At 55.8% G+C, this 25808-nt stretch overlaps 1 protein-coding gene across 1 annotated transcript in view; it reads left to right on the top strand.

The window, feature by feature from the left end:
• Positions 1-25111, top strand: part of VSTM2L (V-set and transmembrane domain containing 2 like) — a 33972-nt gene extending 8861 nt beyond the window's left edge. Inside the window, exons 2-4 of the mRNA XM_059133642.1 lie at positions 14813-14982; positions 16561-16611; positions 23673-25111. Coding sequence (XP_058989625.1) covers positions 14813-14982; positions 16561-16611; positions 23673-23945 — 494 coding nt within the window. The 3' untranslated portion in view covers positions 23946-25111. The remainder of the gene's footprint in view (positions 1-14812; positions 14983-16560; positions 16612-23672) is intronic.
• The last annotated feature ends 697 nt before the right edge of the window (positions 25112-25808 follow it).

Below are 25808 nucleotides of genomic sequence, written 5' to 3'. Positions count from 1 at the left end.
GCGCGCATGTGTGTACCTACCCTGCTTCCTTTCTAATGCTCACCACCTCCAGGATCCCTCCTGACTTCAGCCCAGCGATTTCACCTGACTGGCAGGCTCTTCCCCACCTCTTCCACCTTCTGGCTCTCTCCATGCTCTGCAGACCTCCTCATGGGGCCCCACCACCTGTCAGAGCCTGACAATGGTGACCCCAGCAGGCACCCTGCGGCCCCCATCAACACGCCCATCTTGCACAGGAGGAGACAGGCTTCAGAGGTGCATTCGTTTGAGGGCCCACACCTCGGCCAAAGCCAGGGGGGCAGAACCCAAACTTCTCTTCCCTTAACCACGCGCACTAAGGTGGTAGGGGATGGTGCCTGGCTGGGCTTCGGGGTCAAACACTCTTGGGTTCAGATCCCGGCCCCCACTCAGACTCTCTGAGCCTCACTAGCCAATTTGGGGTTGGGGATCTTGACCGAGGCCCCCTTTCTCACAGCCCTTGGGCTTGATTCCTAGCCCAGGGCAGGGAAGGTGCGAACAGACTGCAGGTTGTCTGTTTTGCTTTGTGAGGTTCTAAAAAAACTATTTCCGGCCTCAGAGGCAGCAGCAATTAGGGCTGGCTCACTGGGGAGCTGTTTGCCGCCTGTCATTGGCCCCAGGAAAGGGTCCCTAATGGAGGCCCAGCGGCCAGAGTGCATGGTAGTGGAAATTGCGTTCAAAACAACCCTACACTAATGGTCTCCTGGCAGGCAGAGGAGAGGGAGGGGGAAGGCAGGCTGGCTGACAGCTGATGGAAGACCTCTGGGCAGGGGCCCTGAGATTCACCAGCTGGTCTCCTTGTGTCCCCAGAGGCCCCAGCAGTGGTCCCTAACCCAGTTAGGCACTGGGAGTCCTTAGCCCCATCCTGGCCCTTCTGCTTTCCATTAAATCTCCTCCCGAGCAGAGGGGACAGTAAGTACAAAGGCCCTGGGGTGGGTCAGAACCCCTTCCGCTAGAGATTCTCTGGTTCCTGAATAGCCCTTGTGTTTCAAGAGGCCAGGCCAGTTTAGTCTTCTAGGTGAGGAAAGGGTAGGTGGGAGCCTTGGAGAAAGAGGAACTGGAAAAGTCCAGCCTATGAGAGTCTAATAATGCTTCACAGAGCCCACTAGGTGCTGGATGTTTATAGGCATGGGTGATCCTCTTGAGTCCCCACGATACCCATTTTCCAGGTGAGGACACTGATGCTTAGTGATTTGCCCACCACAAGGAGGTACAGTTCAGGTTCACTTTGGGGTCAGCCTGACTCCAGAGTTTATACGTTAATGGCTGGGCTGCTGGATTTCCCACACACAGCCAGGCAGGTGTGGAAGGCTAGGGCAGGGCAGGCCCTGGGTCCCAAGTGGGGCTGCGTTGGCCCCACACTAGGTCGCGGGGACATGACACGGCTGCCAGAGTCTGCTTCAGTTTCCCCCTTCCTGCTGGTCTCTGTGCTTGGCTTTCTTGTGCCCTCTCCCCTTCTGCTCTGGTCTTCATGGCCCTGGAGCTTGTTGGCCCCTGCCTTGGTGCCCCCCACCCCTCTCCCTTGCCTTCTGCTTCTCAGTGAACCTGGGGATGCTCCCTTCTGGGCTCCAAGGCAGCTGCTCCGCTGTGGCTGTTGCAACCTGCCTCTGCTTCCCGCACTCACCCGCTCTCTGCCTCTGGCAGGCAGTAAGGACGGTGCGTGCCTGGGCTTTGGGGTCAGACTCTAGGGCTCAGATCCTGAGTTCCCTCGAGCTCTCCAAGACTGACTAGCCGTCTGTGCAGTGGCCTCACCCCGCCGGCTTCGCAGGCTGTGCAGGTGAGGAGAAAAAGACCTGCCGTGGGCACGACCATCAGGATGCCTGTTGGCCTTCTCCTGTCCCCTGCTCCCCCATTCTGGTCCCGGCCCTGTCCCTGCCTTCCTGTGGGTTCCCACCCGTGCCTCCCTCCCTCCCAACCCTTTCTCTCCCTGTGGCCCAGATGTGTGGGAAGAGGAGGCGGGAATTCCACTGGGGAAACCTGCTCCGCTCCCACATCCTGCAAGTGCCAGAATATTTTCACTCTCCTTAAATCTCCCTAGATTTGTAATTCCACTGCTGTCTCCCTCAATATGTGCCCGTGGCCTTGGGAGGCACCGTGCCCCCAGCTGCAGCCAACGGCACTGCCCGCCCAGCAGTGTCAGGAGGGCTGGGCGAGGGACCGGGCCAGTCCCCCGCCCCCCGCACTCTCTCTGTGCCTCAGTTTCTTCGTCCCCAAGAAGAGGAGAGTCAGAGTGGCTACTTCCCATGTTGTGTGGGGAACCAGTGTGAGATTTTATCTGATGAAAGGAGCGTCTCTATAAAAAGGAACGCAATCTGATATATGGGACAGTGTGGGCGAATCTCGAAAACATGATGCTAAGTGAAAAAAGGCGGTCCCCAAAGACCACGTATTATATTCTTCCATTTGTGGGAACTTTCCAGAACAGCAGATCCAGTCAGAGACTTGACATTGATTGGTGGTTGCCAGGGGATGGCAGAAGGGAGCATACCTGCTTCAGGGGCACAGGGTTTCCCTTTCGGGGGATGAGAATGTGGGGGGACTAGAGGGAGGTGGGTGACACAACACTGGGAATGCCCTCAGGCCCCCGGCTCGGTCACGTGAGAACAGTCGATTTTGTGGTGTGAATTTTACCTCAGTGACAAACTAAGTAGAAAGGACCCATCTCTATAGCAGTCCTCTGTGCCAGATCGGCCACTTTATAATTGTCAGCGTACCTAATCCTTACAGGGGCCTCGTGAGGTTGCTGTTACCATCATCCCCATTTTACAGATGAGTAAACCGAGGCACAGCACCGCCAGGCACTTAGCACACAGCAGGTGTTCAAAATGTCAGCTATTTGGATTTCTTAAAGATTTTATTTATTTATTTGAAGAGAGCACGAGAGCGAGGAGGGTCAGAGGGAGAAGCAGACTCCCCACCGAGCAGGGAGCCCCATGCAGGGCTTGATCCTGGGGCTCCAAGATCCTGGCCTGCTGAAGGCCGACGTTCAACTAACTCAGCCACCCAGGTGCCCAGCTATTTGACTTTTATTGGTTGAGGCGGCCCTCCTTCCCAGTTAGTGGGTCAGGGCAAGGACCCCCCCCCAACCTGGGCGTGTGTCCTTCTGCATGTGTGTGTGTACACATGCATGTGTGTGTGTGCACGTGTGCGCATGTAACTCAGCAGTGAGCAGCTGCCACCAGAGAACGGCATGTAAGGAGGCTCTCCTGGTTCCCGCACATGCAGACACTCTTCACCTGCATTCATTTCATCCTGCATTCATTTCATCCTCACAATGAGCCACGTGGAAACGGACGCTCAGAGAAGGCAGGCAACTTACACGAAGCCACACCAGCAAGGCAGGGCAGAACCGCAGCTTGCATGCCCACGCGTAAGTCCTAGGTTTCACTGCCCACCCCCCCATCCCTCTGCCTCCTCCTGGTTCCCCTCCCCCATCTGCCCCCTTAGGGACACATCAGTACTCCTGCGGTGGAGACAAAGGAGGCCTCTGACTGGACCAGGCAGAGGGCCATGGACTTGGGGGGATCAGCCCACGAGGCAGAGCGAACAGTACCCCCACGAGGGGCAACGTTTCTTTGATGTTCTCCTGTGTCATTCAAAATTCATGAATTCCGTATTCTATTTCATAATATATTTATGTTTGTTTTAATACAAAAATAATGTTCTTTCCCCATTTGGGGCGGTGGCGGGGATCCACACCTCAGGAGGTCGCTTCCCTGGTTTAAGCAGCGGAGACCGTGAGGGCATCCGCCCTTCCTTTCTTTGTTCCCTCCTTCTGTAAGCAGGCCTCCTACGGGCCTCCTTGAGCCTGAAATGGGCATCAGTCCTCCCCACGTGCAAGATGCCGTAAATCAGACAGAAAGCTGCCCCGTCGGGCAGGATTGGTGGGATCGGTAGGGTTGTGACAGGTGAGTGGCAGGGAGGGTCCAGTTCCTGGGCCTCTCGGTAAGCCAGGGCTGGGAGGTGGGGACGGGGGATGAAGGTGACAGAGGGTCAATAGCAGAGGAAGCCAAAGCCAGGCCACCTCTAAGCAGCCCTGCATCCCCGCCCCTCAGCAGCCTTGCATCCCAAGCCTTTCTGACTGAGAAGCATCTCTACCTGGTCCTCCCCTGAATTTAATGCACAACTCTCGCCAACCTCCCGTGTTCCTGCAAGAAAATGGACAATGAGACCCATAGCCTTCAGCAAGCTGCCTTCCCTGGCTGGAATTTACAGACACTGTATGGTTCTCATGGTGTTTATTTTTACAGTTACCCTCTATTTATGGCAAGTGATGCTGATTTTCCGTTTATGGCAGCAATAAAAGTCTCCTTTTAAGCTGAATTTATTTAAGTAAAAAGGGAAAGGTGCTTTGAAAATAAATATTAAGTAAATAATAGTGCAGGTGCTTCAGGGATCCTGCAGAAATGGTGAGGGGGTGTCCACAAAAGGTTGGACTTGTGAGACTCTCTCCCTCGGGCATGCCCTTTCCTGTTCAGAGCTCCTTATAACCGTGCCAACCCCAGCCAGCCTTCAAGTCCAAACGTGGGCCACCTTCCAGAAGTTATCCCTGAGTCCAGGCAGATGTGGGCATGCCTTCATCTTCCCTAACACTTGCACCTCCATTCTGAGCTTCTGCATATCTCTGGGGAGGACAAGGGGAGACCACGATTCATGGCTCTGTGAATGGTGCACACCCTGAACAACTGTACATGGCGATACAGGTTCAGTCCCAGTCATTGTCCATACAGTGGTCATAGGTCTGTGTATCTGCCCTTCTTGTGGACTCTGGGCCCCTTGAGGGCCAGAGCCTGGCCAGTGCATCCTAGGAAGCCCAGCACAGGGACGGGTCCATGAAGGCTGATCTTCATTGCTTTTGCAGGGAGGACTTGAGGTCCTTCTGCACGCCCAGGCTGCCATCTTCCCACCAAGGCACACTGCAATTCCCCAAGCTTTTGTACAAACGGGCTCCTTGCACTTCTTGAGAAGAGGAAAACTTGTCCACTCCAAGATCAAACAACCTTCATCGACTCACACCTCGGTCCTTCTCCCTCCAGGCAGCTGGCCAGAATGCTCCCCGGGGGCCCTGCCCCTTCCAGAGCAGACGCTGTACCCATCCCCAGGGAGGAGAGGGCTCCTTCTACAAGCCTGGCTTCTCAGTCCGCAGGGGCTTTGTCATTCAGTTTATCTGGTTTTTCCTCTTAGGGACATTTTACATCTCCTGATTTCAGGAGCAAGGTGAGGTTCACGGGTGAGCTGGGGCTTCCTCAAACACTCCCTCTGCAGCCTTTCCCTGTCCTGCCTCCCAGCCGAGAGTTAAGGTGGCCATGGGCCTTCTGCAGCTCTGACCCCCAGCTGAGCTGGACACAGAGCAGGCTTTCTGGAAATAACCCCCAAGGAGTCACACTGCATAAAGCTGAAGGAGAAGAGAGCCCAGGGAGGTCTGGGCTTCTGCATGGGAGATCCCTTCCGCCAGCCTTGGGGCTGACATCTGGCTTTGTCCCGTCCTACTGTGTGGCCTCAGGCCCTGACACGCCCTCTCTGAACCAGGCTACCTCCCTCTGTGAGATTGGGCAGGTGATAAAGAACACCACCTCCTCAAGTCCTTGGGTCCTGTGCACGGTGCCTGGAGGGGCTTGCTTCCTGCGGTCCCTGGGGCGGGCCCCCAGGTTCTCCATGCGATGTTGCTCAAGTCATTGGAAAAAGCTCAGGTGGCTGGAAGGGGTGGGTGGGGGGCGCATGTGGACTTACTTCCTGCTTAGAATGGGGTGGGAGTAGAGGGTACTCTGCATTTGGGGTTCCTAAGGCCTCAGTCTGAATCCCGCCTCCTCAACCTACCGTGACCTTCTGTGAGCCTCAGTTTCCCCACCTGTAGTAAAGAGTCAAAGACGACCTGCAGGGTCACTCTGAGGCTTATGTGGGATCAGACACTTCAGCTGTCTGGTGCCTTTCTCATCTGGTCCCCGATGAGAAAGGTGAGCCCAGAGGGGGGCTGGTGCCAGCCCTGGGCCCCAAGGGTTCAGAGAGCTCCCCGTGATGCCGCCACAGCACTTCCTGGCCCTGCTGACCTGTGTTTCTGCCCCATTTCATTTCTGGGCACATTTCATATGACAACTTTAGGGGCCCTCTCGGGGCGCTCAGGCTGGGCTTGGATGGCCAGTGGTCAGGGGGGCCAGAAGGAGGGAGGGTGGGGAGGGGTCCAGCCACTGGGGCCCCATTCAGGGCCTCCCAGGATGCCTGTGTCCACATTGTTCATTTGTCTGTGCCTATCCCTGCTCTTTTGGGCACAGTCCCCCCGCCCCCGAAATTCTCTTCTGGCACATAGTAGGTGCCCAGTAAATGAACGATGTCTGTCTCTCTCGGTTTGTTTCTTATAGTTCCAAGAACTGAACTCCTCTGGGTTTTTGTGTGAACTTCCTCCCTTCGTGCATTTGTTCACTCCTTCAGCACATGCGGGACAGCTGGGCAGTGTTGGAGCTGGGGGAGCTCCCAGGCAAGGGGAGACACAGACACCTTAGTGTCCGTCGCAGGACACGCTCCAGGGGGGCCATCCGGGGCTCCAACGATGGCTTCCACACCTGCCTGGGCAGGGAAGTCACCTCCAGGCCCAGGGCCCCCCCGTGAGCCACGACTCTGGGAACTGCGCCCAGCGGGCAGGGCGGGTGGTTCAGTTATGGACTCTTAGAAGTGTCGGGAGAGACAGGAGGGGCCGACACAGCTGGGGTCCAGCAGAACCAGAGCCACAGACTTTGGATGCCCAGCCCAAGAGCCTGACTCTAGCTCTGAGAGCTGGCAGTTTCCCATGGGGCATCCTGAGTATGAGGGTTTCCTGGAGCTCCCAGGTGGCCCAGAGCCGAGAAGAGAGAAAGGGATCCTTTCTCTGCCTTCTGCCAGAGCCACTGTGTATGTCTGGTGTCACAGCAGCCAGTGTCCCGCGAACACCTACCGCATGCCTGGTGTGCTTGGTGTCCCAGCTGCCGGGACGTAGCGGTCAACAAAGCCGACTCCTATCTCCCGCCTTTGAGGGGGCTTACACTCAGGGTGGGAGAGGGCTAGCGGGTGAGGGAAGTCAGAGAGAACTAAGTGGTAAGGGAAAAGCGTGAAGTAGGAAAGAGGCAGACAGACAGGGTAGGGAAGACTCAGGCAGTGACCCTGGAGCTAAGAATTGAGGGCGGTGTTACCCTCCCCCCCACCCCGCTCCCTGCCCCCCGCCTGGTGCCACCCCACCCCCACCCCGCCACCGTGCACTGGGGAGCACTCCCGGCACAAAGTCCACGGAGAGGCTTGTGGTGTGAAAGCCACTGCTGCGGGCCGGGGAAGCCCAAGAGGCTTTTAAAAAAAAAATTGTGGTAAAACAACATCAAATTTACCATTTTCACCGTTTTTAGGTGTACAGTTCTATGGCGTCAAATACATTCAGGTTGCTGTGTACCCGTCCCCACCATCCGTCTCCAGAACTTTGGCATCTTCCCCAGCTGAGGCTGTGCTCCCATCCATTCACTGCTCCCCAGTCCTCCTCCTCCTCTCCCCCTGCCCCGGGGCAGCCGCCCTGCCACCTGTCTCTGACTTTGGCTGCCCCCGGGGCTCTCGCAATCAGACGGTATTTGTCCTTTTGCTTCTGGCTTGTTTCATTCAGCGTCACATCCTCCAGGTTCGTCCGCGTTCAATGTCCCTCCTTTTAAGGCTGGATAAGATTCCGTTGTGCGGAGAAACCACATTTTGTGTATCCGTTCATCGCTGGAACGGGCCACAACACAGTAGGACTTGGCAAGAGATGGGCTGAGCGGGGACCAAGGGGAGCCTGCTCTCACTCTGGCAGAGACTGATGGGTGGCCTAGGATCCAGTCCCTGCAGGCTTCATGGAGGAGGCAGCCTCAAAGCAGAGATTTGAAGATGAGAAGGGCAAGGAAGGCTGTGTGAAGGGAGAGAGGAGATATGGGGCTGGATCAGAGGGTCATGGGCTCTGGCCTCAGAGGAGGAGGGAGCCGGAAGGGGGGTGGCTGGGCTGAGGCTGCCTCTGGTGGACAAGTCCCCTGTGGCCTGCCTGTGTGTCACCGGCTGCCACGGGGCAGGGGGCTGTCGGGAGCCAATGAGGAAGGAGCAGAGGTACAGGACTGGTGGACAAGAGGTTTCACATGGTCCAGGCATGAGGGAGGTAGAGACACTGTACTCCTGCTTGATCTGATGAAGCTAAGAGGAAGCATCTTTACAATCTTTCCGGTGATGACAGAACTTTGAGCTAGAATGTGAGCGAAGAGAATGATGCTTGTCAAGCACCGACTCTGTGCCAGGAATGAGGCACGGGCTGTCTTGTGTCATCCTCCCCTCTCTTTCTCTCCTTTTCTCATATGAAGAACTGGGGTTCAGAGAGGCAAAGGGGCTTGTCCAGGTCACACAGCTGGGGAGTAGAAGAAACAGGATTCGAACCCAGGCCTGAAGACAGAGCCCTCGATGTGGTATCGAATCAGGGTCTGGAAGGTTAGGAAGAAGGTCAGGCCCTGGTCCTGGGCAGACAAGATCTTTCCAGATCTTTCCTCCTTTGCCTTTACCAGAAGCCAAACCCACTGACTCGGGCCAGGGCCCCAGAGCTGTTTCCTGCAGACCATGCCCTGATTACCAGGCTTAGGGTTAATGACTACATTGCTCCCCCAATTAAAAGCAGAAAGGAAGAAGAAGTTGCATTCAATCAAGCCCCTTTCTCCTTCTCTTGCAGAATCCTAATTTGTGGACATCGGTTTTAATTGTCTTCCCAGCAAGCCCAGCCCTGCTCAGGCCCTGGGGCAGGAGAACGCAATTGCTTCCTTCTCAAAAATCTATAATTATACCAGCCTCCCCTGAGACGGCTATGGGGAGTTACCTGAGCAGGGGGGCAGGGCTCAGGACAGGGGGACGTCAAAGAGAAGAGATGGATTTTATGTCCCAAGCTCAGCAGGGATGCTAACTGGAGATGGGCGGGGTATGGGGGGGGTTGGTCTGGGTGGCTGAAGGGAAGGACATAGGGCAGGGGATAGGAAGAGGGGCCGCTGGAGCAAGGTCTAGAAGTTATGGGCTCCACACTTAAGTGCTCTGGAACTGGGTTCAAATGCAACTGCTTTCTCTGTGGCCTTGGGCAAATCCTTAACCTCTCTGGGCCTCAGCTTCCCCACCTGAACAATGGGGATAATAATGATCCCCCCGCCCCCACAGCATCGTGGTGGGGACATTTTGGTGGGGACAAATGTCCGTGCAGAGCTTCGCACAGTGCCTGACACAAGTACTCTGTATTTCTTCGACGTTATTACCATGCCATCATCATCCTCAAACTTAGTGCAGGCCGCCTTCCAGTTTCTGGTGTTGATGGGGTACCCTTTCTCACAGACCTGGGACAGGGAGTAAGAACCTCTTGCTGGTGGTTAGAGCTGCCTGCTTCTAGTGGAGGTGTGAGGAGCTGAGCTCCCCATCTCTGGAGGTATGCAAGTGGGATGTAGAGGTGTGGAGCCTGGTGGCTGACCTTTTCCTGATAATTTGGACTAAATCCTGATGGGGGCTGATGGAGCCCTGGGGCTTGGCCCCAACTGCTGGTCAGACCCAGGTTCAAAACCCAGCTCTGTGTGAACTCGGACAAGTCCTGCCTCCTTTTTGAGCCTCATTTTCCTCATCTGTCGGATGGGGATGAGCAGATTAGAGAGTCTTAGAGATAGTGCCTGCATAGTGCTAGGCATGTAGTAGATGCTTCATAAATGGTATGGATTCTTTTTAAAAATAATGAGAAAGCTTCCTGGAGTTCCCTCCCCCTTGCCTTGGCTCACACCATTTCTTTTCTCCTTGCCTCCGCCTATCAGGATTCACCCATCTCAGGGCCCGGCTGACATGCTCCTCCTCCCCCAAGTAGCAGTGACCCCTCCCCTTCCCAGTGCCCAGGACACTGCTCTTAGTACATCACCTTCTCCCCCAGATTGTCTGAGCTGGTGGGGTTCTCAGATCTTCAGCACCCACCCCCATTGAACAGAGGAGCAAACTGAGGCTCAGAACAGGGGAGAGATACTCCCTAGACCACACGGCCCATCCGTTGGCAGAAAGAGGCTCAGTCCTCCATCCCTGGTTCCAGCCCTGTGCCCTGGATGCTCATTGGCATACGCCGCTTCTCCATCAGGGGCTCCTTGGGACAGGCCCGGGGACAGGGAGACTCGGGTTATGCCCTCAAATGCCTGGAACCTCATTCCCCACTTGTCTTGCAGACACGTCGCCCCTATTATCACTGATTTGGGAGACAACGGGATCCTGAGGGCCCTCCCCCATCCCAACTAAGCAGTTCCTAGCAGGATCTGAGGGGACCAGAGAGACCCTGGGACAAGAGTCTACTTTGGTGGGGGGAGGGAGCTGGTTTCTGCACACACAGATGACTCACCTGGCTCCAGAAGCCCTTGCAGCCAGATTTCTATCCTGCCTCCTCCCCAAAGCCCTTCCCCACTCTTGGCCCCAAACCATGTCCCCACCTGGAGCTGGGGTGGGTGGGCAGGGAGCACAGCACCTCCTTTGAGAAGTCTTCCCTGATTGCCTTAGGGGTGAAATGCCTCCTCTATGCTTTTTCCAAGTCTTTGTGTACCCCAGCCTGCCCCACAGGACCCTATAAGGCTGACCATCTTAGACTGTTACTTTTTAAGAAAGACCTCTGCAGCCAGACAGAGTTTAAATACCCCGGAAAGAACATTGTCGTGGGTGTCAGACAGGCCTGGGTTCAAATCCTAACTCTGCTGTGTGGTCTTGGAAGGGTCATTGCCCTGCACTGGGCCTTGGCTGCCTCTCTTGAGCAATGGGGACGTGTGATGGGGAGGAAGGATTCACCTGCCAACACGCGCCCCGCCCCTGTGACAGCTGAACACTGGGAATGTGGCTTGTTGAAATTGAGATGTACTGTAATCGTGTCCAATTCATGCTGGATTTCTAAGACTTAGAGCAAAAGCGAATGTAAAATATCTCATTAATCATTTCTATTACATGTCGAAATAATTTTTTTGATATCTTGGGTTAAATAAAATACATGATTAAAATTAATTTCATCTGTTTAAAAAAATTTCTTTTTAACTTTTTAAACGTGGCTACTAGAAAATGGCAATTTCTGCATGTGTCTGCAGTTCTGGGCTTGCGTTCTGGGCTATTGGACAGCGCCCTCTAGAGGGCCATTACTGGGACAAGGGAGAGGACAGGTGCCCCCTGGGTGAAGGGGTCGTCCTCCAAGTGTGTTTGAGAGTTAAAGGGCCTGGTGAAGGACTCAGGGCCTGGCACCTGACTTTGCTGTCCCCTGGCTGCTGTGTGATGCCAGGCCAGACCCCACCCCCTCTGAGCCTTTCTTGATACATCAGTAAAAAGAACCAGTGGGCTAGGATTGGGTTTTCAGTTTGGGGGTGCCCGTGGGCGGGGGAAGCTGAGCTAGGGTGGATGAAGGCCTGGCCCTTCTCCAGGTCCCCCGTTGGAGTTCCCACCCAGGGAAAGCCCATTTCTGCCCTTCCTGCCACCCAGGAGACCCTCCACATACCTGTTGGCCAGACATGCTTCCTCCACTCACACATCTCTAGGGGAGGAGAAGCGGGGGGTGGAGTCATACAGGCCCGGGTTCCAGGGCCGGCTCCGGCCTTCCTAATCTGTTGTCCTACAGCCCTGGACCCCTTTTACCCAGGTGCAGGAGGAAAAATGGTGAGCACATTCTGATTCCTGTGGCTCAGTAGTTGCACCTGGAGAAGGTCACAGCTGTGTCCCTCTCACTGTCCCTTAGCCAGCCAGGTCTCACAGTTGGCAGCTTTGGATCCAACTCTCCTCCTCCCCTCTTCACAAAGGCCACTGGGTCTGGATCAAAATTCAGCTGTTCCAGGAGAAGGGGCCAAGCACTCACTGTGATCCCCTCTCAGTCCCTCCTGATGGCTCAGAGCCTCCATGGCCCCCTGCAGTCCTACCTGAGCTGGCAGGTTGGCATCAGGGAAGGTGTCGGGGGCTGGGCCTGGCCTAGGATGCTCAAGGTGGGGACCTGTTGGCTCTAGACCTTGCTCCACCACCGCCCAGTCTTATCTGTCTTTTTGTTCACCCGGCAAGTATTTACTGAGCACCTACTAGGTGCTAGGCAGTGTTCTAGGAGCTGAGGATATATCAGTGAATAAGGCAGGCTCAGGGACAGTCCCTTCTCCCAGGAGAGCAGACAATAAACACAAAAGAAGCGTTTTCACGGTGCTGTCTGGTACAGTAGCCATTACCTACAAGTGGCTATTTGTTTAACTTTAAATGAATTAAAATGAAATTAAATTTAAAATTCAGTTCCTCATCTGCACTAGCCACACTTCAGGTGCTCAGTAGACATGTGTGCCTGGTGGTTTCTGGATTAGCTCCGATATAGAGCATTTTCCTCATTGCAGAAAGTTTGTCAGACGGCACCAATAAAGTCTTAAAAGGGAACAGTAATTTGAAGCATGGGTTTGGGCGAGAGACGTAATGTACATGAGGTAGTTAGGGTACGCCTCCTTGAGGACGTGACGTCTGAGCAGAGTCCTGAAGCAGGGGAGGGTGGGAGCGATGTGGGAATCTGGGGTCGAGGGGAAAGTGTTCCAGCCAAAGGGAATACCAAGCAAGGGCAAAGGTCCTGAGGTAGGATCTCAACTGGAATGTTCAGAGAACAGCCAGGAAGCCATGGTGGCGGGAACAGAATAAGCAGAGGAAAAGCAGAAGCTGACACCAGAGGGGACGGACCCAAACATGGAAGCCCTTCCCTTTCATGGTAGACGCCGTAGGAGAGTTTTGAGGAAAGAAGGAGTCGGCATCGGTTTATGTTTTGCGGAGGTAACTCTCACTGACCAGTTGCAAAGATATTGTCTGGAGGACAGATGGCCGTGGGGAGGCCAGTGGGAGGCCACTGCGCTGCTATGGGCACGACGTGGTGTCCCCAGGGCTCCCTGCAGACTGAATGTGGGCTAGAAGGGAGGGTGAGGGGGGTCGAGGATGACTCTGGGGCCTGGGCACCCAGCAGGGAAAAGTGGGCATGGGCCGGTTTTGTCTCTTGCCCAGTGGGAATAAGGACAGTCCCAACTTTCAGATCGACTGCACGTGAGGGCACCTTGCACCTCACTGGGCTTGTGTTCAGTAGTTCAGCCATTCTCATTACACAGGCTGTGTCCATGGGACGGTGGCCAGTCCTTCCCAGCCTCGCGGAATGTGGGAAGCCTCCAGAAAGCGCCTCATAAACCTTTAACCTCAGGGGTTAGGGACCTCACAAACTTTCTCTTAGTCCAGAAACCAGTTCCTGGAGTCAAGCTCCACATGGAAACCCCACGTGTAGAGCAGAAAAAGCAGAAGCTTCCCGACGGAGGTTCTTGTCCATCCTGATGCTTTCAAAGCCCTCGGAATCCTGGGGAGGGGTATGAGGCAAGTGGCCCCCGGAGCAGGACCCCCACCTCCCAGCCCAGGGCCCCCTGTTCCTCCCGCCCCAAGCTGCTCGGGGAAGGGGACATACAGGGGGGACCCTTGGGACTGGCTGGGGGCACATCTGCCACTGGGGAGGACGGGCCCCCTGCAGGCTGAAGCATCCAGGAGGGGCCGGGGGTGGGAGCACTGATGGACACACATTCCCCGGGTGACCTGCATGTTGCCAGGCGTCTTTCGAGGGCGAGATAATCTCTCCTGAGAAGAGGAAAGAATTCTCATTACATCTCAGGACAATATTTGTTTGGAGAGAAGAGAGACAGAACATATGGCGGGGAGGGGTACGGGCCACATTAAATGGGGATTTGTTTTCTCATTTACCTGGTGGTGTGTGTGGGGGGGAGGGGGCGGGGCTCCTGCTAGGTCATTGGGTGGGGGGTAGGGGGGACCACCTGCCTCGGAATTTTCCTGGGGAGCTGGGCCTTGTGGAGGACAGGAGGCAGATGTGGCTCCCAGCGCACTCTGGGGGCCCTCAGAGGATGGAGAATGTTCAATCTAGTCACGGAGAGCCTGCTGGGTGCTGGGAACTGCACAGCCCCAAACCCTCCAGGTCCCTGTTCTCACGGAGCTCAGCAGGCAGTGCATGCAGTGAACAGATATATGGTCTGATGGGGGGGGGGGTGCCAGGAGGTCGGGTGAGGGGGTTCCTGCTCTGGGTGGTCAAAGACAAAAGGGGTCATGTTAGAGCCCTGAGTGACTTGAAGGAGCCAGCTGGGCAAAGAGAGACCAAGGATAGAGCATCCCAGCACTGGGCACAGTCAGGGCAAAAGTGAGGGGAAAGCGAGGCATGCCCACAGGACAGAGAGGAGAGCACGGGGCAGTGGGCAGGCCCCGAACCCCAGCCTGGTGGGCTTTATCCCAGGGGCAGTGGGGAGTTAGAGCAGGTTCTGAGCAGGGGTTTCCCCTGGTCTGACTTGGTTTTACAAAAATTGCGGCACTGGCTCCTGTGCCCTCGGGTTGAGAAGAATCTGGAAGGGAGACCAGTGGGGGTGACTAGAAAAATCTGGAAGAATTGATGAAAACCACAACCTCCTCCGAGGCCTCCTTGCTCCCGCCTTCCAACCCAGCCCTGCCCTGATCCCTCACTGCCCTGCGTGGGTCTCCCATGGCATCCACAGACTCCAGGATAGAGACCCAGCTCATGTGGGACCCTCAGGGCCCTGGACCTGCCCCGTCGTACCCATGTCTTGCCAGCTGCTATCGCACAACCCTTGTCCGACCTCGCCGAGCTCCTCCAGGGGCCCCTCGTGAAGCCGGGCCGTTCCCACTCCCAGCCGGCTGCTCCCACCCTCTCCCCGAACAGCCAGCCCAGCGCCGACGGGCCTTGCTGTTTCCTGAGCCCCAGCCACTCCTCACCCGCTTCTCCACACAGCCCTGTTCACAGAGACGCCCCACGACATGACGGCGCGGACGGGCGAGGACGTGGAGATGGCCTGCTCCTTCCGCGGCAGCGGCTCGCCCTCCTACTCGCTGGAGATCCAGTGGTGGTACGTGCGGAGCCACAGGGACTGGACGGACAAGCAGGCATGGGCCTCGAACCAGGTACAGCCCCTGGGGAGACCCCTGAGCGGGGCTGGGACCACCCTGGCCTCCAGGGTGCGGACGTTTTGCTGCGCTCTGAGCAGGAGGCAGAACTAGGCTGAACACTCAGGGTGGCGGCGGCATGGAGGGCCCTGCAAAGAGCACAGAGGCCCTCCCATCAGTGTACAGGTGGGGAAACTGAGGCCAAGGGTTCCGGGCACAGCAGGCACCCCCATCATTGCACACGCCCTCCCTGGAGCGGATGTTATTGGTGCCAGGTGCACACGCCTGCCACCAACCCCACGACCGACCCCTAGCCCTGCCACTCTGCCTCAGAATCTTCTCTGGGTGACAGAGCCCGCTGGCCTGCAAGGCAGCCCAGCAATGACTGACGGAGCTGGAGGCCGCATCCCCCAGCGGCCTCGCCCGAAGCCGGGGTGACAAGAGAGTTCTACATTCTCTCCCTTGGTGGGGGAGGGTGAAGGAAGCTGTGGGAATCCGTCCTGGCTGCCCACGGTGGTCCCGGCTGGATAACACGCACACTACTGACTTCCTTCCGCCCACTCCCCTCCTGATGCTCCCTGGGGTCCCGTCCTGGGGAGACCAGTTGCACTTGAATCTTTGTCACAAGGTCTGCTTCTGGGGGAACCCAAACAAAGTCCCTTCCATTCTTACACGGGGGTAAATGCAGATAATGGACGAGCACGTGCCTATCTGCCCGCTCGCTCCCCGACGAGCACGGACATTCGCACACCTGCATGCACACACATGGGCGTGCTCACATATGCTTGCGTGTTCATGAAATAGCTTCTATTTGTTCACAAATACATATTAAAGATTTTTATGTATGCCTGTATTAGAGAGAGAGAGAGAGCACACAAGCAGGGGGAGCAGCAGGCAGAAGGAGAGGCAGGCTTCCCACTGAGCAGGGAGCCCGATGCGGGACTTGATCCCAGGACCCTGAGTCCATGACCTGAGCCGAAGGCAGAGGCTTAACCCACTGAGCCACCCAGGTGCCCCTCACAAATGCCTATTAAACTCTGTCTTGCTCCTGGGGGCTGTCGACTCTCCAACACTCTCAGTCTGCCTCACGGGGCTCAGAGGACTAGGCAGATTGGGAGGGTGGGGGTCCAAGGAAGCCCGGAGGCAGAGAGCCTGTGGGTTTTCTGCAGTTGGCTGCATGGGCGGTCGGACTGCAGGGAGTAGTGTGTGAGCAGGACACTGTTGGGATTTGCCACAAACACACGACCACGGGTATGATACAACTAGGAACGAACACGTTCACAGACAGAGACCCAAGTGTAGAGACAGACATTCCAACAGACTCAGAAGGCAGATTCACTCACCCCCACAGATCCCCACCTATCTAACTGCACAGCACACGTAGCTTTACAGGGACCCTCTGCATCGTCCTTGGCTCACACTCACCCCCCACGCCCACCCCGAGGTGACACAGAGCCGAGGCATGCCCAACTCCGGACCCCCTGAGCATCGCTCGTCCTCCTGGAAGCTACAATCTTAGCTATTGTCCGTGCTCCCGCCCCATGATGCTAACGCCTTGTCTCTGCTCTCTCTGCCCCTCCTGCTCCCTCCCGACAGCTAAAAGCATCTCAGCAGGAAGACACAGGGAAGGACGCCACCAAAATAAGTGTGAGTTTTGGTAATGACTTCTTGCAAGGGCTCTAATGGAGGACACAGCTGTAATTTAAAAAAAAAAAAAAAAAAAAAAGGGTCCAGTTCAGCTGGGAGCTTGGGTGTGAAGATGGAGAAGAAAAAAGAAAGGGGGGAAAAACCAGCTTCGTTCTGTTTTTTAAAAGATGCAGATTTTTCAGGTTCATTGAATGACAGGCATAAAAAATGACAGGGGGAGAGAAGACACATTCTCTCCTGTCACGACCAAGGCTGTGGGTGGCCCGGATGCTTTGTGGCTCTGTCAGCAGCATTTTTAATTTGGGGAACCAACAGGGTCTAATGGGACCAAGCTGACTTTTTTTGGCCCATCATGATTGACTGGGGTCATGTCACGGTCACTTGGGTCATGTGGCTCCCAGGGCTGAGATGGGACATGAGGTTCTCCTGGGGCTGAGAACTACAACCGAAGGATTTTGGGATTGGCCAGGTCTTCTACATGCACTTGTTTTATCATTGCTACAACTCTGTAGGGAACAGCTAAGCATTCACCCATTTTATAGGTAGGGCAACTGAGGCTTAGAGGGCTCAAAGATTTGCCATGATGTGTCTGAGCTACCTGTCTTCAGGGCTTGAGCTCCTTGTCCCTAGACTCTGCTGGGGCCTCATGTGGGAACCCAGGGGGCTCAGGGAGCGCCAGTTTTTGTGCAGGAGGACTGGATCGGTGCATGGGGTATCAGGTCCGCCAGGTCGCTAGTAAGTCCACTAACAACATCAGAAATGCAGGTGTCCACAGGGGTATGAGTGAGTATGGGGCAGGGAGTGACCTCCAAATTCACTCTTCTCTGCTGATTCTTCCACAATTTTTCAAGGGTTTGTGGGGGAGCTCCGGACCCCAAGGCCAGTGAGACACAGATGTTCAGAAGAGCCTTGCCGCAGAGCAGAAGTCACAGCGCAAAGACCGAGCCCCAGCAGGCAAAGGGGGTTCCATGCTGGGTAGTGAAGATGGGAGAACTGAGGCAGGGAGGCTCCTACAACCATCCGAACAGGAGGTGGGCAGACTAGAGAACAAGGGCCTTTACAGCAACTTTTGTGCAGTCTGCCCAAGGCCCTTCCCAGCTGGGGTCTGGAAATTCCAGCCACTTCCAGATTAGGACAGCTGCAGTTCCCCCTACACCCCTGCCCCTTACCCTCTGCCAAGGGCACAGCCATCGGCAATACCCCCTTCCTTGCCCAGACACCCAGCGGTTAAGCCTGGGTGGGTAGAGGTCTGTGTATACATTAACACGCCTGCAGCTCTCTCCCCTGGGATTTTGTTTGGGGTTTAAGGAGTGTCTCAGGCAAAGGGAAGAATAATCTAATGGACTTAGAGGATTAGAATTTGAGGCTGCTAGGCCCCACGTGAGGGGAATGCGAAGATGCTAATTAGTTAAATAAAATAAATGTGCTCGCGTGATGGTGCAATCACTCTCGACCCGCAGCCCCCACAATTCCTGCTCCAGCTGGGGCTCCGGGGGTCTGGGGAGGAAACTCACACACAGGCATCGGCTACCTCCTTGTCCAGACAGTGTCACACACACGGCAGTTGTTAAATACACAGACGTGGAGTCCACCAACACCTGGAAACAGATGCACAGCCCGGTTTCCTGCAGGCTAGAAGGTTCAGACTTTTCTCCATGGCCTTCAAGGCTCTGCTCAACTCATTCTGCTTGCCCACTGGGCTGTCTCATCTTGCTTGACCTAACTCCCTCTCCCCTCCCAGCTCTGGCTGCTTTGCCACCATCCCATTCCTGCCCACCTCCTGGCCTTTGCACGGGCAATTCCTCCACCCAGAGCTCAGCTCAGGATGCCTCCCTTAACCCTGTGGCTCAGCCGGCATCCCATTTCTGTCCTGGCTGCATTTCTATCTGCAATCATCCATGTGTGAATTTGTTTTATATCCGTCCCCTGTCACCCCCAGACTCCGTGGGGCCAGGACTGGACCTGCCTGAGTAATTGTTACATTTCCAGAGCCTAGTACAGCATCTGGGACATAGTAGGTGCCCAATAAATAACTGAATGACTGTCACTCACCCAGGCCAACAGTGGTATAAACCCAGACACAGATTTTGGTATGCAGACTTGCCAACACGCCATGCATCTATGCCTGTATGCGTATGTATACAGGTGACTTGAAGGCACAAGGTGGCTCATGGGGAGAGCCTAGAACCCAGGCCCTGTATCTGGAGGATCCAGCTGAGCCAGGCAGGAATTTGGCCCCATAACTCCTTGTCTTCTAAAAGTCCTGATAACGATGGACAGCTCCTGATTTTAAACTGTTGGGACCTACTTTGAAAATCACCATGGGAGCTGAGCTCATGTCACGTACTAGCGAGGTGTCCTGGGTGCCGTGGGACCTCAGGCTCTGGGGGAGGAAATACCTTCCACTTCCCAGAGCCTGGTGTAGGAGGGCTCTGTGGCCTGTTGGGGCTGCAGCGGTAACCCTGGGAAGGATCCGAGTCAGCAGTGCTGAGGACACAGTGGGGCCGGCACCTCGCATCCCTGTACCGAGATCACCTTGTACCCTGGGAAGTCCTAGAGATCAGCTATCTGAATGACAGTGGTTACTAGAGTGAAAGCTTCTTATGAAACTTCTATGTGTAAAGATCTGTCTGGCTGTCATGGAGAGCAGATCAGAAGGGACCACGGTGGCTTTAGGGAGCCTGGGAGGAGGCTGGGATGATGAGCAGATGGGAGAAGCTGGGTCCCTAGTAGGTGCAAGGGGGCTGGACTCTGGAGGGGAAGAGAGGGGCCCGGTGGTGGTGAGAAGGAAGAGCGCGGAATTCTGGATCAGACTGTGCCAGCGTGCACAAGGAGCAAGGGCAGAGATGACTTGGAAGGGTCTGGCTGGAGTGGGTGAGGCCTCCTGGGGTGCAGATTCAGAGGGACCCTGAGCTGGATTGTGAACACACGGTGTGGGGCAGGGAGGGCTGGTGGAAGTGTCTGGAAGCTGCTGATGGAGGCCTGGGAGTGGCCGAGCTCAGAGCAGGTCCTGGCCTGGGGCAGGGACCATCCTTCCCTGTCTCTCGCAGTCTCAGCCATAAGGCCACATGTCAAAGAGCTCTGACCCCACGAACATATATCAGCATGACTCATTCCTCCCGGCCTGGCTCTGGAAAGACCCCAACCTTGAGGGCCCCGGGGTGCCCCTGCCATGCCCAGAAAAGGCCCGGGTCCAGGATGAGCAGGGAGGAGGCTGGGCTTGGTCACGGCATGGACTCGCCGTGTCTCTTTCAGCATAATTAGGTGCTTAATTACACGCGAAGGCCTGTCGATGCCTGTGCCCAGGTGATTATGATTTATAGCCAGACCTCGGTGCGGGGTCTCCTCTCCTCCTGGCCTCTCCGGTCTTCCTGGACAGCTGGGCCATAGAGTTTTCCACGCAGTGTGTGAATGAGGAAATCCAAGAGGCTGCTCCTTTCCCATCCAAGAAGCTGGCGTAGGATGCCGCCCTCCCACTGAATATGCCTCTGAGGATGGGCCGGGCTCCCCCAAGACAAGGAAGGCTGGGGAGCTGGGGAAGGAGGTAGGAGGGAGTGAAAGGTAGCCCTGTGGTTTATTGGTCATGGGAGGTGCCCCAGATATCTTTGTCCCCAGCTGGGTAGCCTTGGGCCCAGTACTTTACCTCTCTGAGCCTCAGTTTCCTGACCCACCATACAAAGGGTATCCTGGCAGGGCCTATAACACAGGGTGATTGCAGGACTTAAAAAAGATGTATGAAGCTTTTAGCCCATTACCTCTCCGCGATCGAGGGCTCGGTAAACACCGGCTGCCTGTGTTGCTGTTACGGCTGCTGTGGGTTTTCTCTTTGCCTTCTCGATGGTGCTTCAAGGGATAGACACCAGGGCCGGAGAGAGCCGTGTCTCATGCTTGACTCTTCCCGAAGTACCAGTTCAGCGTGGGGTCTGGCTCTCTGTGAGTCCATGCAGCGTTGCTGGGGTCTGGCTGGTTCCCAGCAGTGACCCAGCACCCGGCACCCAGCTCAGAGCGGGCATCTGCTGAATGTCCACCACGTGCAGGAAGAACGCATCCGGGGAGCCTGGGTGCTGGTGACTAGTCAGGCCAGACACAGCCTCCCAGCTCCCTCCCCGACTCCCTCCTCCCCTCTCCTGAGGGCCACCTTGTCTGCTGGTGAGGGGGCAACAGGGTCAGGGGGTGGGGGTGGGGCACAGACTGTCAGGGGGAGGGCTTCGCCTGGGGTCTGGGGCGGGAGGGGTGGGCTGCGTCTGGTGCTACCTTCCTAGCAGCGGCTTCTCCCAGTGCTTCGCATTATTACTCCATTAGCGCCTTGTAGGGTTGACAAATGAAGGATAATTAATATCCGTGAGGGAAACAGATGTTGAGGTAATTCGCTCCCCGCTGTGCATTTGCAACAGCATCTCCTAACTCGCCTGAGAGCATGGCAGGGCCACGGGGCCTCCCTGTGCCCTTGGTCAGAGGTGATGGAATCAGCAGGGCCTGTGGCCTCCAGCTGGGCCAATCCCATGGCTGGGCAGGGGAGGCTGGTCCTCCTTAGCCCCACGCCAAGAGGGGCGGCTGGGGGGAGCCTCCCCCTGCTTCCTTCCGGGAGCTCTGCCTGTGTCCCACCTCATGCCTCCTGCTCCACCAGAAGCCCACAGTTTTTCTGCTTCGTGGAAGTGATGGCCAGCTGGAGGTCTCAGACGGGCAGGCTCCTTGCCGCTGCCCACCTACTTTTCCTCTTCCCTTCTGGAGCCTGGGACATGCCCCCTCTGACCCTGCCAGCCTGGGTGACCAGGGATGAACCGGTCATACTATTTGGAGGCATAGCATGCATGGAGTCAGGCCTGGGTTTAGTTCCCAGCTCTGCCCTTCGCTGACTCACTGCCCGCAGGAAGCCTCTCCTCTTTTCCGAGACTTCATTTCCTCATCTGTAAAGTGGGTATAGTCATGTGTACGTGACCTCAAGTTAGAAAGCACGATATCTGGGTACCACTTCACATGGAAGAAGAAGGACCTAGAGGGAATCTACTCATTCAACAAATGTCGCTGTCATTTATAGGGCACAAGGCCCTGGAGGGTCACTGAGATGAACAAAATTGATATCTTCCCTGCCTTCATGGTGTTTATAGTTTGGCCAGGGAGAGAAACAAAAAGCAAGTCGACAGACAAGACAATTGGTTCTCAAACTGTAATGACTGCTATGAAGAAGTTAAACAGGGGGTTGTGATGGAGGGCTTCTTGGAGGAGGTGATGTTGAAAATGAACAGGAGTCAAACAGGTGAAGACAGGTGGGGAAGAGCACCAGGGCAGAGAGACCAGCACGCGCAAAGGTCATGAGATCAGAAAGAGCTTGGCGTTTGGAGGAGTTGAAAGGAGGCCGGAGGTCCGAGCAGGTCAGTGAGATATTGTAAGTCAAGTGTGCATGTGCCCCGCACTGCAGATGTGAAGACTGTCCTCTTTTGCATCCCGGCCTCTTCATGGCAAGGGTGACCTGCAGGGACCAACCCTCCGAGACCTGGGGCTTGCGGCAAGAATCCGACAGCTGATTTTCTATGCCCGCCCCCCACTCAGGGGAGTAAGGGGCCAATAGGGCTGGGGCTGGAGGGCTGACACCCAGTCAGCTCCAGCCTGGGCCTGGAAAGCCTACAGTAATGCCAGGTGGGGAGGCAGGTGGTGAGGTCAGGGACACGGGCTTGGGGACCGATCTCCCCATTCTGTGTGGGCAGGGCATGGGCTGCAGGAGGCGGGGGCGGGGGGTCTCCTTTCAGTGGCAAATAAGAAGGGGCCAGGGAAGGATGGAAGCCTTTTCCCACCTTTCCTCTCCAGGCCCACCACCTCCCTTCCCACTTTCTAACTTCCTACGTTGAATTGCGGACTCACAGGAAGTTACAATGATAGATCACAGAGTCCCCTGTGCCCTTCCCCGGGCTTCCCCAGCCATGTATCTTATAAAACTGGCCAATTGCCTCTTCTCTTTTCATTGAAGAAAAACTTTTAGCATTATAATCACTGCAGGTTTGTTCTTAAGAGCTCCGATCTGGAAACCACCCACACGTGCCCACCCAGGTGGCTGGATAAACAAATTGTGGGCTATTTCTCCGATGGAATATTACTCAGCAGTGAAAAAGCACAGAGTTTTGGGCAAACAACACGGAGCAGCCTCACTAATATTCCCTTTTGAGAAAGTGGCCACAAACAAAAGAGTTCAAGAACAGACCCAACTAGTCTGGAGTGACAAAAGTCAGGGTGGGTGGGGTGTTGATGAGGAAGAGCCACAAGGGTGGGCTCTAGAAGGTTCTGAGTGTCCCATGCTTTGCTTTGGGCAGCGGTCACACAGGTGTGCATGGATACAATTCCATCAAACTCTATGTTCTTTACTGCCTCCAAGGTATATTTCAGTTTTAAAATAAAAATGTAAAAACCTAATCAAATAAATAAAGAAGCAAAGAGCCAAAGTACAAAGACAACTAGCACAGACACTCTTGATCTCTGAGAACGGTGTGAGGTTATTAGCATGCTGATATGTTTGCAGTCAGCCTTCTTTTTTGTGTGTTTTGTGTTTGAGGCAGTAGGACCTTTCACACAAAGCTGAGACTTGACCCTGCTATGTCCCGCGGCTCCCCGGCCCTCCCCCAGGCTCCAGCCCAGACTCAGCTCCTGTTCTGGGACTCCCGCATTCCCTCCAGTCTGTTTCCACACTTGCACACACATGTCTCCAAAGCCAGGACCGAGTGTTTTTATGCGTTTGTTTACAGAAACGGCCTGGCCCCGCAGGGGCTGTGCCGTGAGATCTTCCTCCCCGCGTCCGCGTGTCTGGGAGCCCAGCTCTAGCTCAGGCTTTTTAACTGTTGGGCAGTAGTTCATGCAATCAACCACCGCCTACTTATTCGTGCTGTTGATGGACACCGAAGTGGTTTCTGCTTTTTTTGCTATTTGACTCACTTTCCCGCAAGCCTCTCAGTGCCGTTGTGGGAGTGTCTCTGGGGCCCCTGAGCTACAAGTGGGCTCCCAGAACCAATGCTCTCCATCTTCCCAGCTGCTGCCTGATGGCCAGGTCATGGTCTCTCTCTCCCCCTCCCCAGGTGGTCAAGGTGGTGGGCAGCAACATCTCCCACAAATTGCGTCTGTCAAGGGTGAAGCCCACAGACGAAGGCACCTACGAGTGCCGTGTCATCGACTTCAGTGACGGCAAGGCCCGGCACCACAAGGTCAAGGCCTACCTTCGGGTGCAGCCCGGAGAGAACTCGGTTCTGCACCTGCCGGAAGCCCCACCTGCCGCGCCCGCCCCGCCCCCGCCGAAGCCAGGCAAGGAGCTGCGGAAGCGTTCTGTGGAGGAGGAGGCCTGCAGCCTCTAGACTGATGCCTACCCGGCCACCCACCTGCCCCACGCCCCTACCTACAGCTGTACAGAGTGCATGAGGAGCCGCTGGACCGCTGGGGACGGGACTGCCTGGGTCCAGCTGCCTCCCCATCCCCAAGACTGCCTGTGGCCACCACGTCGGCCCTCTGCCCACCACTCCCTCGCTCAGCATGTAAACCCTGCCCAACCCTTCCTTTTCAGACCCCTGCGGTGACCTGGCTCGGAGAAGGTGGCTCTGTGCGCCAAGGGGACGACCACCCCAAATGCTGGGGCGGGCACCATGCCGGGGCCAGGCTGCCTCTCTGTCACCAGCTTCCGTGGAGTCCAGTGTTTTGCTTTGCTTGCTTGTCCCCCGTCCTGTCCCGAGCCGGGGCCTCCCAGCTTTCCTCTCCCTCCTTCCCCATCATCCTCCGCTTGAACCTGGGGGTGTGGACTATGGCCCCTCCCCGAATTTGGACTGGAATCTTCTGAGCAGAACTAGGGCCTCTACCTTGGCGAAGAACAGAGGCACAGAGCCCCCAGGAGAGCCTGGATCTCCTTGCCCATGGCCTGTGAACAGGGTCACTCACAGGCATCCTGGGAGGAGAAGGAGATCCCCCACGGCCTCCTGGGTCAGGGGGTTCTTCACATTCAACTTCCTTATACCTAAGAAACAGCTCACTGTCCCACTGTCCACAGAGGTGGGAGAACCAGGAATCTGCCCCTTCACATGGCAAGTCCGAAGGAGGGCCTTTCCCCTCTGACCCAGTGGCCCTATGCAGAGATTTGCACCAGCAGGACCCCTTCAAGGGTCTTCGAGGCTCTCCCAGGAGCCCCCCTCTGCCAGCCCCCTATATCCCAGCCCCCTCCTGGGGCCCATGCCACACCCACCCAAGGGCCTGGGGCTGCTGGGAGCCAAAGGACCCCCAATACCAATCCCCTCACAATTCTGATTAGGGGGACACCCACCCCCTGGTAATTTGTAAATATTTCTCTTGGGCCCACCACCTCCTGGGAACTGGCTCAAACCTCTGGCCGCCCCTCAGTGATGGAGTTGGGATGTGGGAGAGGCCGAGGGCTCTGCCCAGGGGTGTGTGGGTAACCTGTACACATGATCCAATCCGTGACTACCAACCAACCTGAATAAAGCGGTTTCAAGAAACCTCTGGGCCGTGTCTTTCTGGGACATTTGTGTCTGGAGCAGTGTGGCGGGGGAGGGGCCGGCCTCACTCAGCAGCTTCTCACTCCTGCGCTGGGCGCCCCACCCTACCCCAGCACAGAACAAGAAGTTGGCTGGGCACAGATAGAGAGCGAAGGGAAACCGGTCTTTGTCCAGCTACCGGGTGCTTGATTTATTCTTAGATTTTGAGATACACACACAGAGGAGTGCATAAGACATGTTTACACTGTTTGTTCAATAAATACCTTAGAAAGCAGATCAAGGTGAGCCTGTCACCTATGCAGCTCAGCACTCCAGAACAGAAGCCCCCAGCCCAGCCCGTGTGTCTCCCTGCTCACACCCTCTCCTCCCTCTCAGAGAGGAATCACCACCCTGACTTCCTTGGGAGGCACATTTTTCATGTGCTTTTTACAGCTTTACTACCTAAATATATGTCATCTTTAGCAATGGAGTTGAGTTTTGTCTATCATTTAGACCTTTCTATGCATGGACTCACAGCCCATCCATCCCTGCACTCACCCCTCTGCTGGGGACATCCATCCATGTTGTTGCGTGTCTGTAATTTGTCCATTTTTATGAGTGCATGTATATCCCACAACTTAACTTACTGATTCTTCCTACTGTTGACAAGAAGGTGTGTTCCCATCTGCTCAGCAACACTGCTGAGGGTATTCTCACCCATGTCTCCCAGCGCGTGTG

This window comes from Mustela lutreola, chromosome 9 (genome assembly GCF_030435805.1).
Source record: "Mustela lutreola isolate mMusLut2 chromosome 9, mMusLut2.pri, whole genome shotgun sequence".
NCBI lineage: Eukaryota > Metazoa > Chordata > Mammalia > Carnivora > Mustelidae > Mustela > Mustela lutreola.
This window is presented reverse-complemented; position numbering and strand designations above follow the sequence as displayed.